Source organism: Carassius auratus, chromosome 16 (assembly GCF_003368295.1).
Source record: "Carassius auratus strain Wakin chromosome 16, ASM336829v1, whole genome shotgun sequence".
Lineage (NCBI taxonomy): Eukaryota > Metazoa > Chordata > Actinopteri > Cypriniformes > Cyprinidae > Carassius > Carassius auratus.
In genome coordinates this window covers 18403570-18419685 of record NC_039258.1, presented here as the reverse complement: position 1 = coordinate 18419685, position 16116 = coordinate 18403570, and the positions used below count along the sequence as shown (strand labels likewise).

The following is a 16116-nucleotide window of genomic DNA, read 5'->3' as shown; positions in this document are numbered from 1 at the left end:
GCTAAAAACTAAAAAGATAGGGCTTTCTGCCCTTGTAGTCAATCACATTCAAAGTCAGTCATCTGTCTCTCTAGCTTTTTCTTCCCTTCTCCCCGGCCTGTTGCTGGGAGGGTGCAGAGAGACCCTCCCTCTTTTGTTTTGTCACTCCAACAGCACATAGCTGGGATAATACAACGGACCTGTCTTGCTTATTTATAGACAAGTAATGTTAAACAGTTGCTTTTAATAGTATGTCAACAGGCAGAGAATTGTAATTCATTTTTATTTTTTCATGGCTTTCTATTTTATTGTGCAAGTACACTTCTTATGATACAAAACATGCACAAATGTGACTTTCAAACAGTTTGCATGATGAATTACATGTGTTTTATTTATTTGCATACAAATATATCAAAATAAAAATAAATAGTTCACGCCCAAATTAAAATTCTATTATTATTTTTTCACCCTAATGTCATTCCAGGCTCCATCCTTCCATTTTCCAAACAGTCTGTCCTGTGTAGGGTCACGGAGATGCTAGAGCCCACCCAGCATTTTGGGTTAAAGGAAGGGAAACACCCTGAACAGATGGTCGTCCATTACAGAGCACACGGAAATAAGCCACACAGGCAGAACATTCAAACTCCACACAGTAAGGCCTTCTGACTTAGCTGGGACTCAAACCAGGCACCTTCTTGCTGTGAAAGTTAACACTGAGCCAACATGCCACCCGAAGATAAAGCACCTGGTATCTACTAACCGAGCCAAACCCTGCTTAGCTTTTGAGATTAGATGAGATCCAGTATTCCAAACTCATCTTCTTTTCAATACACTTTTATTGTTTTTTTGTTTCTATTTATTTTATTTGTACACATCGATAGTTCATTGTGACCACAGCCTGTCAAGTTTCAAAAAGGACAGAAAAGCACTATAAATGTTGTCCGTGTGAGTCATGCACTATCTTCACCTCCTCTGCAGCTCTCAAAACAGATATGGTGCATGCTAGACATCAATAAAATCAAAGCTCACTGGTTTTCAAGAGTGACATCAAACCCGTAAAGGCATACAGTTTTGAAACAAATGAATAATGACAGAATTTTCATTTCTGAGAGTAATATTCCTTATGTGTAAGTAATATTTCTTCTATAAAGAAATACACTGCAAAAATCTAATCTCAACGTTGCTTTTTTAAGTCTTTTCAGATCCTGAACAGAATGGATGACATAAACTGAATAGAGCAAATCTCACTGGTTGTGTATGAAGTCACCCCAACCTTTATATGGTGCATTATTTTAAATTATGTCTAAAAGTGTATAGAGTGTACTCATTTAATCTCATAATGCACCTAAATAACAAATGGACAACCAATGTATACTCAATATCTAGCCGCTAGAGAATATCCTTGCAGAAAATGGCACTTCGAGCTCATCCAGATTTCAAATTTGCCCACTTAAAGGAATAGTTCACCCAAAAATGTTAAATGTTGTCATCATTTACTCACCATCATGTCGTTCCAAACCTCTGTAAGTTTTTTTTCATATGTTCATATTTTCATATTATTTTATACAAAATAATTTTGAAGAACCAAACAGGTCCCCATTGACATGAGAGTAAGTAAATTATGACAAATTGGAAATTTTTGGGTGAACTATCCCTTTAATATTCTTACATTTCTTCAGTTTTTCAGTGAATAGTGAATGATCATATAGGGGGCGATTTGTAATATAGCGACTGTTTAGTGTTACTTAAGTAGATCAGCCAAACACAACTACACAACAAAACAGCTCTCTAGCTTTACAGGCATCCATGCTTCGAGGTGATCAGAATTTAGCGTTTTAAACTGTGTCAGCAGTGGAAGTGCTAAAACCAAACCTCGATATCAATCCCTCAGAGTGATGGATGAAATATGGAAAGCGGAGCGCAGTTCTTTCCTTCATCTGTGTCACATGGGTTGTAGAATGGATAGAGCGGCTCTAGAACAGTCCCTATGTAGAATGAGAAGAGTGGCATCATAGTGACAGCATTGTAGAAAGAAACCTCCTCTTTATCACAGTCCAGGAAGATGCCAATGCGGATGGGGAGGGTGTATGAGAGCACCTTTGTGGGCTTTGGGTGGGTGCAGGCTGTGATCGAGCCATTTCTGAGAGACAGTGTCCACAGTCCGTTTAACGTTGAAGAAGAGTTCATCTCTCCCCGGGGGATGTCTGCTCTGGCCACACCCACTCGCCAGGCGGTCTTGCCTTTCACCTCCACCTCCCAGTAATGACGGCCATGAGTGAAGGCCTCTGAACCCATCACGCAGTAATAGAAGTGGAAGCGCTTCGGGTTCCTTTCATCTGGGTTCTCGTTAGGCAGCACCTTGTCTTCCTCGAAACTCACTGAATTTTTCTCAGCAGAGAGGGTTAGGTAGGGATGCGCTGTTTCAGGGTCAAAAGTCAACGTGGATATGTCTGTGTATGCAGATAAGTTATTCAGAAATTATTTACATCAGACTAATAAGTAATCTGTGTATTTTTAAAGGTGCTGTACGTAGGTTTTTGATTCTAATAAAGCATAAAAATACACATTTTAGCCCTGCCAAAAAACAAACAAACAAAAAAACTATAGAAACCTTTAAAGAAATTTTAATGGTTTTCACTACAGTATTACATACTATCAACTTTTAACTTCAGCTTTTTTGGGACACATTACATTAGGATTTAATGGTTTTAACAAGCCACCAATAGAAGGTGACCAATAGCAGAAACATTACAGTTTCCATTAAAACCAATAAAAGTCCCATTATAACAAGTAAAACCACTTCTGTGATGTGTTTCTATTTTATTTTTTAGCAGGGATTTACAGTACTAAGCTATAGTGGTGGTGTTTTGTTTGTGAAATGAAATATTCTTGTACTCTTTCTGAAATTAACTGAATACTCTACTGAATAAACCATTGATTTGAGTTTGAATGACTTGAATGGAATAAAATAGTTCACAATACTTATAGATCATTTGATAGTAACAACATGGCGGACATGAAATTGAATTATAAAATTGAATTATAAAATTATAAATAGAGTATTCTTTTTTAACAGTTGCAAAGAAAGTTTAAATTAAAAACTGTTGTACCTCCTCAGTATGCAAGTGGTTGGTCGCACTGAATGTTTAAATTACTTCATTTAATATCTCATAGCACAAATCTTCCAACAAGTGGCAATGTAACCTGCAGAAATAGTGACTTGATCATTGATAAAAAGATTTAAAAGGTTTGAGTACCTGGCATGAACCTAACCACCACCTCATAGTGAGAATTAAAATAGTTCAGATTTTTTTTAGTACATAATAAAATGATATAAATTAAAATGTAGTCTTAGTACTTGGGTAGAGGGATGTTTTCATGTGTTTCCAGATCCGATACTGAATGGGCCCCACAAACTGACCAAAGACAATTTCGCTGTCTATTGGGGGAGGACGAATGAAATTCACCTCACATCTAATGAAGATAAACAGAGCCAGAACAGAGGTAGATGGTGAACAGAATGAGAAAAAATAACAACAGTGATTAAGATTATATGAGAATTAGAGACCAAGTGAGAAAGAATCAATAAAAAAGAAACTTGCCTTTTCAGAAGCTCTTTGATTTCCTAAATGGATTGAAAAATATAGTGTTTAGAGCAAGAATGTTCAGATTTCAAACACGTTTCACTGCCTGATTGCAGCAGTCAGCTCTTCAGATTCCTCACTCAGGCACTTGATCTGAACAGTGTCAAATGGCATCTAGCATGTTCTGTGGGTGTCTACTGCATGACTTAGTATTTTACAGTACATATGTGATGCGGTCAGAGTAGATGATTTCATTACAGTGGAATGCACAATAATAAAAAAACGTTATTTTAATTAGACAGCCCATAGAGCATAAGGATTTATTTCTCTCCCAGTGCAGGTCACTACACTACTTAAGGCCTAAATATAAAGATTTCATTGCTTAGTTAAACTGTTAGTTTATACAACTTAAAATGGAAATCCACCTTCAAAAGTTTAGGGCTGTCATCTTCCCGCAGTTTGCAGTTCAGCGTCTCGATGGCTTTCTCTAGATCTCTACTCTGCATGCCAATCTTTTTCTCTCTCTCTTTTAAGATCTTCACTCGTCTGTCCCTTTCCTTCCTTAGCCGCTCCAGATCCGTCTCTTCCTCCTCATCCAGGAAACGATGGAGGTTTTGGAACTCTGCTCGGATTTCACGCTCTATCTCTTCAAATCTGTTCTGTGAAAGAGCGGAAAAGGGGGACATTAATGACTTAATGGGAAACATGAAGGAAGAGAGACTAATAACATAAAAGACAAATAACTTCTGGAAAAAATGGGCAGGCTGAGATTAGCTTTCTAATGAAGTTATTATTCATATTTAATACCAGAAATTGTTCATTAGGAGTTTTAGAAAATTTTAGAAAAAAAAAAAAAAAAGAACTTTCTGTATATTTTTGCAAGGGGTGATCACATACCATATGACCTCATGTCATATTTTTGTTTTATTTTTCCATTTCATCAAATCCCACATCACCTCTGTCATATTTTTGTTTTATTTTTCCATTTCAGCCACTTAGTGACATTAAAAGACCATCAAATATTATCAAGGTAAATCAGGCAGTACCTCGACCTCCAGTGCGTCCACAAAAGCCTCTTTCTCAGCCTCATAACATTCATCAATTTCATGTTTGATCTTCTTAATAGCCTGGATAAGCTTCTCCTGAAACACACATGGGCACAAACGGTCTCACTTAAGAATCAGGCTGATTAGATTATGAACAGTTTGCATAGTCCTAAACAACAGATTTTCTTTGTATTCATTAGAAAGAATCCAAACATCACAAACTCTCGTCCCACTTGGAACCTTCTAGAAAATAAAAACCACTCACACTGTGTGTTTCACCTTGCCGTGACATACGAAGGTGACATTTTATTCCTACCTTTTGGGCACCGAGGAGAGAGTTGTTAAAGTTGTTGTTTGTGTCCTTCATGTGATTTGTGTGCATTCCAGTTTATCTTGTCAGAACAAAGCAGGCAGAACTCTGGTATCTCACATGTGAGAGAGAGAGGGGTTAAATCAAACTGACTGATAGGTGTGTATAAACACTCACAGACAGAGAACGAGAGAGAGAGAAAGAGAGATAGAGAGGAGGGAAGGACAAAGGCAATATGAGGGCAATATATCAAAGAAGGGCGACAGACTGATTGGTTCAGAGGCTGGAGGTGACCAACACATTCGACTGATCTAAAACAGTTACATTAAAAATAAATACAATGTTATATGGTTTTGACTTTACATAATAGGATGTCAGCACAGGAGAAGAAAAGCAAAGGGGGGAATTGTGGGGTCCACAGCTGTCTCGTTGCACCACACGAGCGATTTATGGAAGTTAGTTAAGAGATATTCTATTTCTGTCTGCAACAAGAGCTAACGTCAGAGAACACAGGCAGACTATTACAGGCAGCAAGACAGATAGTAGGGCTGGAGAGGGGCTTACATTTCACTCTAAGGGGTCTGATACAAGGATTTTGTCTGTATGTGTGTGTGTGTGTGTGTGAGCACAAATGATATATAAGAGCAGATAAAGAGAGACTATGTGCCTGTGTTGTATGTGCAAACAGAGGAAGCTTATGTTTCATAAAGAGCAGTCTGTCAGGCAAAGATTTTTTGAATATTTCTGTGAAATAGTCGAGGGCAGAGTTGTATGCCAAGAAAAAAAAATCCTTTGTGGAATACGTCACCTCTTTCTCTTTCTCTCTCTCTCTCTCTGTGTGAGAAACTGCTCAGCCAAGGGAATGTATTATTCATGGACCTGTCCTGAGTGTCTGACTGCTGAGATGCAGATTCAGTAAAAGGGAAAGTGCAATCATATTTAAAACACAGTCATATACAGCACATAAAAATGCACTTTTAAGACACTTCAGAATGGTGGAATCTTTTTTATTTTTATTCTTTGAGACCCAATATATTTCCCTTTAGGAATTCTACTGAAATGACGACACAGGAGTATGTTGTTAAATATTTTTATTGGGCTAAAAGAAAGTAGGCCTAAGAGTGTCAGTAATTTATCAGTATTTATCAATATTTAGAATGTCATATTTATAATGAACTATGTGTTCTCCAATTAAATCAACGTTATTGGGGCGTACAGTTAAATAAAAATGATGTGAAGGTTATTGAGGCCCTCTAGTGGATAGTGGACACCGACCCAAATTTTAGTTTGGTTTTAAACTTTCATTTATACAATTCATTACACGTATATAATTTATTTTGATGCCATTATATTTTTTATCTGAATCGTACTTATATATATATATATATATATATATATATATATATATATATATATATATATATATATATATATATATATATATATATATACAATTTGTTATCTTTAAATTGCATGTGCTTTGACGATGGATGATCGAAAAAAGAAATAACTCAAGGATACTCACGTAATATGGGTAACTTTGAAATCATCATATATTTAGAAATACATTTCTAGTTGAAAATTGACTGATGGTGACTCCAAAATCCGTTTCCTGTGCGTATTACGTTGAAAGCGGAAGTAAACAAAGAGCACATCGCGGTTCTGCACTGTACCTGACATGTGTGAGGTTATGTGTTTATTGCCTTTGTTAAATGTTCTGTAGTTTTGTTTGAAATATATATATATATAAAGATTATTATATTGTCATTATCTCATTTGTGGATTCTGACTTGTTTGCATTACTCGACAAATACATAATTAGTTTATTCTTTAGCTTGCTGAACATGTAGCTTTAGCATTACTAGCATAGAAGCAGTTCTTTCTTAATCTGTTTGAGTGTCTTATATCATTCTGAACGAACATAGACATTAACATTTGGAGGAAAACAGTACAGTTTCGATCTCAAACCCATATAAACTAATTATTTTACAAACGACGTTAAATATTCGTTTAAGTATCAGAAATGAACGGGCAAGCTGAAGTAGAGGTGGATTACAAGAGAAAATACAAAAATCTCAAACGCAAATTAAAGTTTCTGGTATATGTGAGTATCTATTTTTTCAATGATAATATTTTATTCATTATTTCAGACTGTTGTTAACCCTCTGGCTTCATTTTCTGTTCAGGAGCAAGAGTGTTTTCAGGAAGAGCTGAGAAGAGCTCAGAGGAAACTATTAAAAGTTTCTAGAGACAAAAGGTAGAACCTGTAGTCTTGTTATCAGAGTTATCAAATGCCTTCCTTCTGCTTGACCTACATGCACATAATGAACAATTTTGTTTGTGTCAGTTTTCTGTTGGACAGACTTTTGCAGTATGAACGGGTGGATGAAGAGTCTTCCGGTAGGTCTCTAATGAAAACGCTCGTCTGCAAACCTCTAGGAATCTTCAAGAAGTTTTCTGTGCTAAGATTGTTTTCGTTTTCAGATTCTGATGCAACTGTTTCCTCCGACAGTGATGGAGAAGGAGCCAGAGAGAGAGACAGGGAAGCAGGGAAGAAGTGAGTTTGCAACAAATAGATGTTTTTGTGGATTTGACAGATTTTCTTGAGCGCAAAATTAACAAATTAGAATGATTTCTGAATCACGTGACACTGAAGACTAGAGTAATGATGTTGAAAATTCAGTTTTGCCATCACAGGAATATGTAGCATTTTAATATACATTTAAATTAGGGCTGTCAAATGATTAATCGCGATTAATCACATCCAAAATAAATGTTTTTGTTTACATAATATATGTGTTTATGGTGAATATTTATTACATAAATACACAAACATCCATGTCTATATTTAAGACGAATATGCTATGTTCATGTATTCAATATATTCAAATATATTATAAAAATATGAATGTAAATATATGTAAATATTTTCATGCACATAATAAATATACACAGTACACACATATATATATTATGTAAACGAAATATTATTGTGGATGTGATTAATCACAAATAATCATTTGACAGCTCTAATTTAAATGGAAAACATTTATTTGAAGTTGTAATAATATTTTATAATGCTACTCTATTTACTGTGTTTTTGAGCAAATAAATGCGGCCTGGGTGAGCATAAGGGGTGTTTTAAAAAAGCAAAATTAATAATAGGTTTTACAGACCAAGTATAGAGACTTTTCATGGGCTGTTGAATAAACATTTTAATGCATGTGTGCCTTTTGAATTTTGACAGTCAGAATTACAAAAAAAAATGCATTATTTTTGTAGTGCAAATTAACTAAAATGGCCAGTTATAAGCTGCTTAAAAGTAATGAGCATCTGACTGGAAAAGATTTGTGAAAGTGAAAAATTGTAAATCCACAAAACTTTATAGAGCATAGTAACTCATAGGCAGTGACAGATAATGCAATTTTGAAAAGTTCGGAATAAATTAGGAATGTAAAATGTTAATTCACTTAAAAAAAAAAAAGTCTCAACTAAAATAACAAATTAGTCTGAAATGTTGCTTGTTGCTGAATTAAATTACATTTGAGACAGGTGTGGCCACTTTCTGTTTTGCTTTTTTCCAAGTTTTATCAAGATAACGTGCTTTGTTTTTTTTTTATTAGTATAGCTCTGTGTCTTCAATACATTTTTTTTTTTTCAGAAGGAGGAGTCCTGGGGTTCCTCCCGTCCCGTCGTCCTCATCTCCTCACCTCTCACTCCTGTCCCGCTCTGGTACGGTTCCTCTCCAGTCATCTGCTCCGGCACAGTATCTCAACACTGTGAGTACACCACACCTCCATTCATACTCGCTCCATACGTCTCATCCTGCACTCATGTTTTTCAGTTACTCACATTGTTTTTGTCACCAGTTAATTTGTCATTTTATTCATTTTCTCTCTTTTTGTCTTTGTATCACCTCACCTGGTTTATATGGACTTCACACACATCACTCTGGGTACTGTGTGTGTATGTGTGTGGGAATGACTGTTACTCTTTGGTGGCCCTGTGTGTGTGATTCTGGGTGAGCAGTTACCCTTCCCTCCTGAGTATTTGGCTCCCTCTGCTGAGCGAGTGAAGAAAGAGAGAAAAACAAAACTGGCCAAACACAGGAAAGACGGTTCAGGGAAGGTGAGAGAGGGACAGAGAGGTTGACTATGGAAACACAATGGCCTAGATTCATGCGGCCTTTATTGCTACACTGTTTGTCATGTCTTGTAGTAATCGTACGGTTACAGTAACACACTTCTCTTCATACATTTTAGTTACATGTGTTTCTGAAATGTAGTCTAACAGACATTTTTCTGCTTGTCCCTCGTATTCAGGTGGTTGGCCCACTCACGTCCAGTTACCCTGCAGGCAGTGGTGCAGCTGGGGGTGCGAGTGGGCCGTTCAGCTGGGTACCACAGCAGATGCTGAGTGAGGATGCAGCCGAGGAGGAGGGGGATAGTGAAGGAGAGAGTGACCGCGGAGAGGAGGAGAGGGGAGAGGGGGATGAGGCAGAGCTGGTTATTGACATACCCAATGAGTGAAGGTAATAGACCAATAAAGGCAATTCATTCAAAATTCATTCACACAGAGGCTTTTCTAGGGGTCAACAATAAAAGTGGCGAAATAATGTTATCTAGATGGCTAACATACACTACTATTCAAAAGTAAAAAAAAATCTTGCACTCACCAAGGTAAACAGAAATATTAAAATAACGCTTTTGTTTTAATGTATTATAAAATGTTATTTATTTCTGTGATGTCAAAGCTGAATTTTCACATTTATAACTCAGTCCTAAGTGTCACATGATCCTTCAAAAATCTTTCTAATAGGCTGATTTGGTGCTCAATATTTATTTTTTATTTTTTAATTGTTGCCAATGTTGAAAACAATTGTGCTGGTTGATATTTTTGTGGACATTATTATAGATTTGAATAGACAAGTACAAAAGAAAATGTATTTGAAATAGAAATATTTTATAATAATGTAAAATACATCCTTGCTCAATAAATGTATTATTATTATTGTTATTTTAAATAAAACAATCTTAAACGGTTGAACAGTAGTATATAGTAGTATATAGCTTTGTTAAAGGGCAAAGATGACTTTTGTAGTTTTGAAGTTTTAATAAGAATGCCTTGAAAACTACAGATGCTTTGCTTTATTCCTTTCTTTATGGAGTTATAATATTAGTTTCCTTTTGAAAAGATAAAAATAGCTTAAAGAAAACTTACCATTTAATAAAAATACTATTTTCTTTCTAGCAAATATAAAAATACATGGCTAATATATGAATTGATAATTTTATTTGTGGTGGGGCTGGTGAAAGTGTTGGCAGGACAACCCAAAATATTTGTTATAGTTGAGCCCTGTTTTGTGAACCTGTTCTGCACACCTTACTTAAACATATTATTAGATCATTCAGACTCTTCCAGATAGGTAGGTACTCCATTTATCCTGTGTGGGAAATTGGAGATTGACCAAGTGAAAAGGATTTTGTGATTCGTCATTAAGAAAATTAGATCTGCGTTTTGTCGGCGTTTGGGTTTATAACAGATTGGGTTACAAAAAAACTTCTGACTCATCGTAGATATTGGATAGGCTTATTCTTTAAAGACTGCTGAGCTGCAATGTATTACCTGTAAGTGTGCCATAACTGTATAGTTGCGCGACAGGATTTAGACAATAAGAACAGGGGGAAGAGAGTGAGTGAGCAGAACAAAGAGAGAAAAACACCCTGAGATTGAGAGAGCCACACCCAGTTTACCCAGGAGCACATCAACACTAGTCCAGGCAAGTTGCTGTGGGATTATAAAACACAAACACACACACACCAGCTAAACATGAACTAGACATGACAATTCCTCTAACAGTTTATCACCAGGAGTATTTATGTCTATAATAAAAGATATGAAATTAATGCAATTAAAGTCTCTTTCTTTCTTTCCACAGGTGCCAAAAGAAACTGCAAGCAAAACACTTTTCAAAATCATTCGTGTTTAATGTATTTTTAATGTCCTTTTTATTAAATATTTAAAATGTTCTCCTGTGTGTCTATCTGTACTTTGTTGAGTAGTGTTTGAGTCAAAACACCAACACCTGTTTTTTGATGCACCACCTCTGATTTGAGGAATTCCAAGTTCATGACTGGACCTTTTTTTTATGTAGATGATGCCAAAATGTTCTTTTGGCCATAAAAATGACTTTAGCTGCAAAAACGGCATGCTGTAGTGTTGATGCCGGGGAATGCTGACACACTGGTAATCATTAAGGCGTGTAAGAGGTGTGTGTACTGGTTTGTGTGCATTATAGCAATACTAGGACGAGGTGTAGTCAGAAAGTGTGATTTAGAAAGGGAGGGATGGATGAAAGAGAGTGAGGGACTGAAAGGGGGAGGGATGGAGAAGGTGAAATTGTGCCCAGGCTCATTCTGCATAGCTGAAGAGAGAGAGAGAGTGTAGCAGGAGCTTGTTTTGTGTAGCCGCTAGTTCAGCACTGTTAGCTGCAGTCTCTGCTTCGTTGTACTGAGGGTTCGGCCATGCTGTTTGCTCTGCCCAGACTCGCTGTGTTCATCTCTGCAGTGCTGTTTAACGGTGGTGTAGTCCGGGCAAGTACCCTCACAGAGCTTGATCCAGGGTTCCTCCAGTGTCAAGAGTGTTTTTTCAGAGGCACACCTCCACATTCACTGTCTGAGCTGGGTTTGGAGCAGAGGTGTCACAGACATCTGACCGGACGGCCTTTTGCATCGCTCTATAATGCCAACTGCCAAGCCACCGTCTATACAGCACTTCACCTCGGCTTGAAAAATGGATGGGGCAGAGGAGATCACAGCACGGTGAGACACTCTCTTGGAGCTTGAATAGACTTCAGGGGAAGATTTGAGCATATACTGTTTTTCTAAAAATGCATTGTTGTGATGAAGTGTTGGTTGTTTTAATCTTTTACGGGGAGAGCTATCGTACTAAATGAGTGTAAGTACAGGTTATAGATGTCTGAATTTTTGACCACAGAGTATTGCTAAATGACATCCATTACGGTTTCTGCTGACATGCAAATTTAAAAGGCTGTCAAGTGGAAGAGAAAAATCTAACCATTTCATGCATAATTTATAGTAGGGTAAACAACATGATTATTATTTTTGTCATTTCTATTAATGGATAACAAAAAAAAAAAAAAAAATGAAAATGCAGTTCTCAAACTGTCACTGATTCAGATGCACCTATGGTAAGCATGTTTTTTTCCTTAGTATCTATTATACATTTAAAGTTAGTGTTTTTAACAACATTATTATTAGTTTGGTTTTCTTTTGTATAATACAGATAAAAACATGCTCATCATGCAAGTGCTGTATTCCACTCCTTGAATGAATTGCATTTTGGTAAACATGTCTGCAAAATCATTCATGCGCAACCAACATGCAGAAAACAAACAGGAAATTGCATCATAGTATCCCTTGAGACCCAGTATATCAAAGCCAAAAGTCTCCTATAAAATCAGACAACTGGACCTTTTTATGACAAGACGAGAGTACATGTAAAATATCACATGGTACAGCTGCCCAGAATCTAGCATCAATTTATAGAGTACATTTTTAAGAACCGTTTATTATGGTCAGTCTTACCAACGAGCAATAGATCAATAGATTGGTGTTATCCAGAATGCAAGCTAATCCATTAAGATAATCTGCATTTAATTAACAAGGGTGTTCATGTAACTGACTTGTTACAGGTTGTTTCATTCCGTCACACCTCAAAACAAACATCTCATTCCTGTCCATCAGCTACAAAACTTGCGATTTTAAATTCTTTGTGTAAAGAGAACATTCTGTCATTATTAACTCACTCTCTTGTTATTCCAAAACTACACCTTAACAAAAGTAACAAAAAAGATACTATAAATCCAGTTTCAGTTTTTCCCCCGTATAGTGAAGATCAATGGGGTCTAATGTTGTTTGGACCCCAACATTCTTTAAAATGTATTATTTTAGATTCTGAAGAAAAGGTCATGTAGGTTTGGAATGACGTGAAGGTGGCTAATGTAAGTGATGCCAGAATTAACATTTTTGGGTGAACAATCCTTGTGCAAGTAATTAAGTCCTGGTTTTTTTAACCCATCAGCAGGATGTCAAAGAAGAGATCAATGATGATTCCCCTGTGGCTATCCCAGCTCTTTACAGAGGAACCACCAATGAGACCCCATCACCCCATCACAGCTACCCTCTCTTTAAATGGGATTCTTTGACAGCAGAGTTCATACAGAGCTCCATCATACCAAAGTGTTCAAAGACGAGTGGAGACATTTATGTTCAGATTGGTTTAGGTGGTTTAAATGAGTGCAGAGGGGAACTGTTGTGGTCAGCAGTGTGTTGTGCCGCATCAGATGGAGATAGTAGTTTCAGTGTTGGGCTTGTGAAGGAGGGGGACGTGAAGGTGCTCAGCATTAAGGCTTTGGAGGAGCTAATAGGAGTTGCAGGCCTGTTTTCAGGAGGTTGTGGCGAAGTAGGACATCAGAGTGAAGAGGCACTTGCATTGTTCTTGAAAAAGGAAGTGAATGGCATCGAAACACCCAACTCTGATGTGCAAAGTGAAGAGCACACTGACGAACACAACTCTCAGGAAGCAGAAACATCAGAATCAAGAACAGAGGAAGTGACTTCGGAGCATGTTGATGGTGAAGCCCGAAGCTACACATCTTTGAGAGATTCAGACATGGAGTTTCAAGAGAGCACCAATGAGACAGAGAGCTCCGAGTCTGTGCTCCTCAAAGTTTTGTCTTCCACCATCTATCTCTTTTATGCCCCTTTCTCTCCGATCGTAAACCGAGCCACTAACCTTCCCTTCCAGCTAACTTACATTCTTCAGGAAGATCTGGCTGTTCTGGCCTCGGTGCCTGGTGACAGCTGCACTCTGGTCAACAATTTGGTCTCAGGGGTGTATTCTGGCATTTCATGCATCTTGAACACCTTGTACCAGACAGGAGAAACGAGCGTGTGCACGACTTATGCCTGCCTCAGTCCGTTAGCAGAAAGCCTGTTTGTGGCTTTCCAGGAAGGATTCATAGGGACAGGCACTTTGGCATTGGATGCCTTGGGAATCATGACAGGAACAGTGGGGAATGGTTTTAGGATCATCAGGATGATTCTCGGCTCAGTCTTCGATCAGACGGTAGATTACCTATGTGTCGTATCCTCAGAAATGGGCCACCAGGTGTCAACAGTGGGAAGTGGGGTTGGCAAACTTACCTGGAGAAGTGGAAAGGGGGTGGGCCACATGCTTAACATTGTAGCATCCATCATAGGTGGAGTAGTGGAAAACACACTATCGAATGTCCAGGAAGCTTTTGGAGGGAGCTCAGAGGAATCATCTGAATTGCAAACACCTGACTTGCTGAAGTCTGAAGTGGTTGGTGAATAGACTTAAAAGTGTGTATATATATGCCTGTGCTAGATACTTATTTGCATATTACACCACAAATAGAGTGCATTAGTTCCTGTACACTTTTTCAATGGCCTTGGTTCCGGAAGTATTTTTCCTATTTATTTTTCCCATAGTAAAGGATTAAGGATCCTTTGTTAAGGATTTCACGGAGCCATGAATCAAGCGAACTGTCTCCTACTGTAGGTGAATCAAAACATTACAAACTTTGATTTAAAAAATCACATTCTTTGAAAAGGTGCAGGACTGTGCCCTTAACATGTATTTTTTATGTGATATATTTCAAAATGATATCATTTGTAGTGTTTCATGGAAGTGGACAGCTGCTAAAGGGTTGGTTCAATTTGTTGTTTCAGTTCTCCAAATGCTGGAGATTTTTCTGCAGAATCATAATATAGTTTGGAATCGATGTTGGAATTGAGCATTTAAAAATTAAGTAGAAATAATGCAGACTGATGGCTTCAGCAAAAGCATATACCATCGATTACCAATTTTGCAGCTCACAGTAGGTCACTCTTTAATGATTTATAAGTTACAGTTAAAAATCAATTCCTCTATGGAGAAACCGAATGGGATTTTTACTTCCGGATCCTGACAGTTGCACTCTATAATTGTCAGGCTGCACACTGGATATTAACCATATGGCATGTGGTTATGAATCATGAAACTGCTGTTTTACATTCTGCCTTAAAATACCTACATAAATCTCCTAATTATTTGAAAAGGGAAGGTGCAGGGTGAATTTTATCTCTTTCAAGGTGCTGAGAAATGTTTGTTAAGTGTCAGAAAGATTATGTAATTGTTGTCAAATGTTGGTCATTTCATCTGACATATAAACCATGACACAGCAAGGTGTTTATATGCTGCAATAAAACCTCTTCTCTGTGAGTCATGCTCTCTGTCATTTATAGTCTAGTCAATAACACAAGACCTTCAAGGTAATCAATGTAAATCTACTGAATAAGACTATAAAAAGCAAAGAAAGTTGAGGAAAATATATTTAATACCCCCACTTATTATTAGAACAGCACGTGGCGCTACATAATCTTTTATTAGGACGAGTCATTTACATGAATAAAATATGATTGTAAAGCAAAACCTTTAGTAAGTTATCTAAAACTAAAAATGTACATATACAGGTATTTAGCCATATTTTTCTTGTGAGGAGTTTTCATAGATCTCCAAATATGATCATCCATATGTAAAAGATTCCCATCCTAAAATGTAAAAGGTACCTATAGGCCTAAAAAATTTTTTTTTTAAAGACCCAATGCTGCAAATTTAATATTATAAACACCTACAATATTCATTGGAAAATAGCCTAAAAGCCTATTTAATAGTTTTAATAGGTTTTTTTTAAGTAGCATACTGTATTAGATGTATTTATTTATTTGCTTAGGCCTGCTTGATGAATTATCTACTCATTTATTTATTTTAACATATTTTTATTTTATTTGATTATTTACTCATTTATTTATTTTAATCGTGTTTTTATTATTTATCTATTTTTACTTTTTTACAGATTTTCTTTCAAATTTTCCATGGACCCTCTGACACTTCTTTCCGCTCCCTCGTTTGAAAACCCTTGATTTAAAAAAGATAAGATCTTTACCGAAAGGCTTATGAGATAAAATTTGTAAATATTAAATTTGATCTACAAAATCATAAGGTTGTTGTCAATACTACATTCAAAATAACAAATGATGTTCTTTATTGGCAAAAGTATCGGCTACTAATTTTGTCTAAGAAGGAATAAGCAGCAATTATTCATTGTTTA

The 16116-nt window shown here is 36.7% G+C and overlaps 3 protein-coding genes across 6 annotated transcripts; 2 read left to right on the top strand and 1 right to left on the bottom strand.

Annotated features, from left to right (window-relative positions):
- Positions 1-246: 246 nt before the first annotated feature.
- Positions 247-5150, bottom strand: LOC113116429 (zinc-binding protein A33-like). The gene is made up of 6 exons (XM_026284593.1): positions 4926-5150; positions 4610-4705; positions 3989-4222; positions 3582-3604; positions 3338-3453; positions 247-2429 (listed from the first exon to the last, which is right to left on the bottom strand). The coding sequence occupies exons 1-6, from the start codon at positions 4989-4991 to the stop codon at positions 1867-1869; spliced, it is 1098 nt and encodes a 365-aa protein (XP_026140378.1). The 5' UTR covers positions 4992-5150; the 3' UTR covers positions 247-1866.
- A 1367-nt stretch (positions 5151-6517) lies between these two features.
- ino80e (INO80 complex subunit E) lies at positions 6518-10962 on the top strand. Of its 3 annotated transcripts, XM_026284583.1 has the most exons (9): positions 6536-6601; positions 6935-7023; positions 7106-7176; positions 7267-7319; positions 7404-7476; positions 8581-8698; positions 8949-9047; positions 9242-9450; positions 10858-10962. In XM_026284583.1, exons 1-8 carry the CDS (start codon positions 6598-6600, stop codon positions 9446-9448), a joined length of 714 nt encoding a protein of 237 aa, XP_026140368.1. In that variant the 5' UTR covers positions 6536-6597; the 3' UTR covers positions 9449-9450; positions 10858-10962. The 3 variants fall into 3 exon arrangements, with proteins under 3 accessions (XP_026140370.1, XP_026140368.1, XP_026140369.1); XM_026284585.1 differs by lacking the exon at positions 8949-9047 and having other exon boundaries at positions 6518-6601; XM_026284584.1 differs by having other exon boundaries at positions 6557-7023.
- Positions 10963-11090: 128 nt separating this feature from the next.
- On the top strand, positions 11091-15227 carry LOC113116422 (uncharacterized). 2 transcript variants are annotated; one of them, XM_026284582.1, is made up of 2 exons: positions 11091-11740; positions 13026-15227. In XM_026284582.1, the coding sequence occupies exons 1-2, from the start codon at positions 11444-11446 to the stop codon at positions 14316-14318; spliced, it is 1590 nt and encodes a 529-aa protein (XP_026140367.1). In that variant the 5' UTR covers positions 11091-11443; the 3' UTR covers positions 14319-15227. The 2 variants fall into 2 exon arrangements, with proteins under 2 accessions (XP_026140367.1, XP_026140366.1); XM_026284581.1 differs by having other exon boundaries at positions 13023-15227.
- The last annotated feature ends 889 nt before the right edge of the window (positions 15228-16116 follow it).

What these genes read in the sequence shown, in the direction of transcription:
- LOC113116429 (XM_026284593.1), bottom strand. Translation starts at nt 4,991, where the DNA reads ATGCACACAAATCACATGAAGGACACAAACAACAACTTTAACAACTCT. An exon ending in CTCTCCTCGGTGCCCAAAAG is followed by an intron (nt 4,706 to 4,925) that starts GTAGGAATAAAA and finishes TGTGTGTTTCAG; the next exon opens with GAGAAGCTTATCCAGGCTAT. An exon ending in TGGACGCACTGGAGGTCGAG is followed by an intron (nt 4,223 to 4,609) that starts GTACTGCCTGAT and finishes GCTCTTTCACAG; the next exon opens with AACAGATTTGAAGAGATAGA.
- ino80e (XM_026284583.1), top strand. An exon ending in CGGCACAGTATCTCAACACT is followed by an intron (nt 8,699 to 8,948) that starts GTGAGTACACCA and finishes CTGGGTGAGCAG; the next exon opens with TTACCCTTCCCTCCTGAGTA. An exon ending in GGAAAGACGGTTCAGGGAAG is followed by an intron (nt 9,048 to 9,241) that starts GTGAGAGAGGGA and finishes CCTCGTATTCAG; the next exon opens with GTGGTTGGCCCACTCACGTC.
- LOC113116422 (XM_026284581.1), top strand. Translation starts at nt 11,444, where the DNA reads ATGCTGTTTGCTCTGCCCAGACTCGCTGTGTTCATCTCTGCAGTGCTG. An exon ending in GCAGAGGAGATCACAGCACG is followed by an intron (nt 11,741 to 13,022) that starts GTGAGACACTCT and finishes TTAACCCATCAG; the next exon opens with CAGGATGTCAAAGAAGAGAT.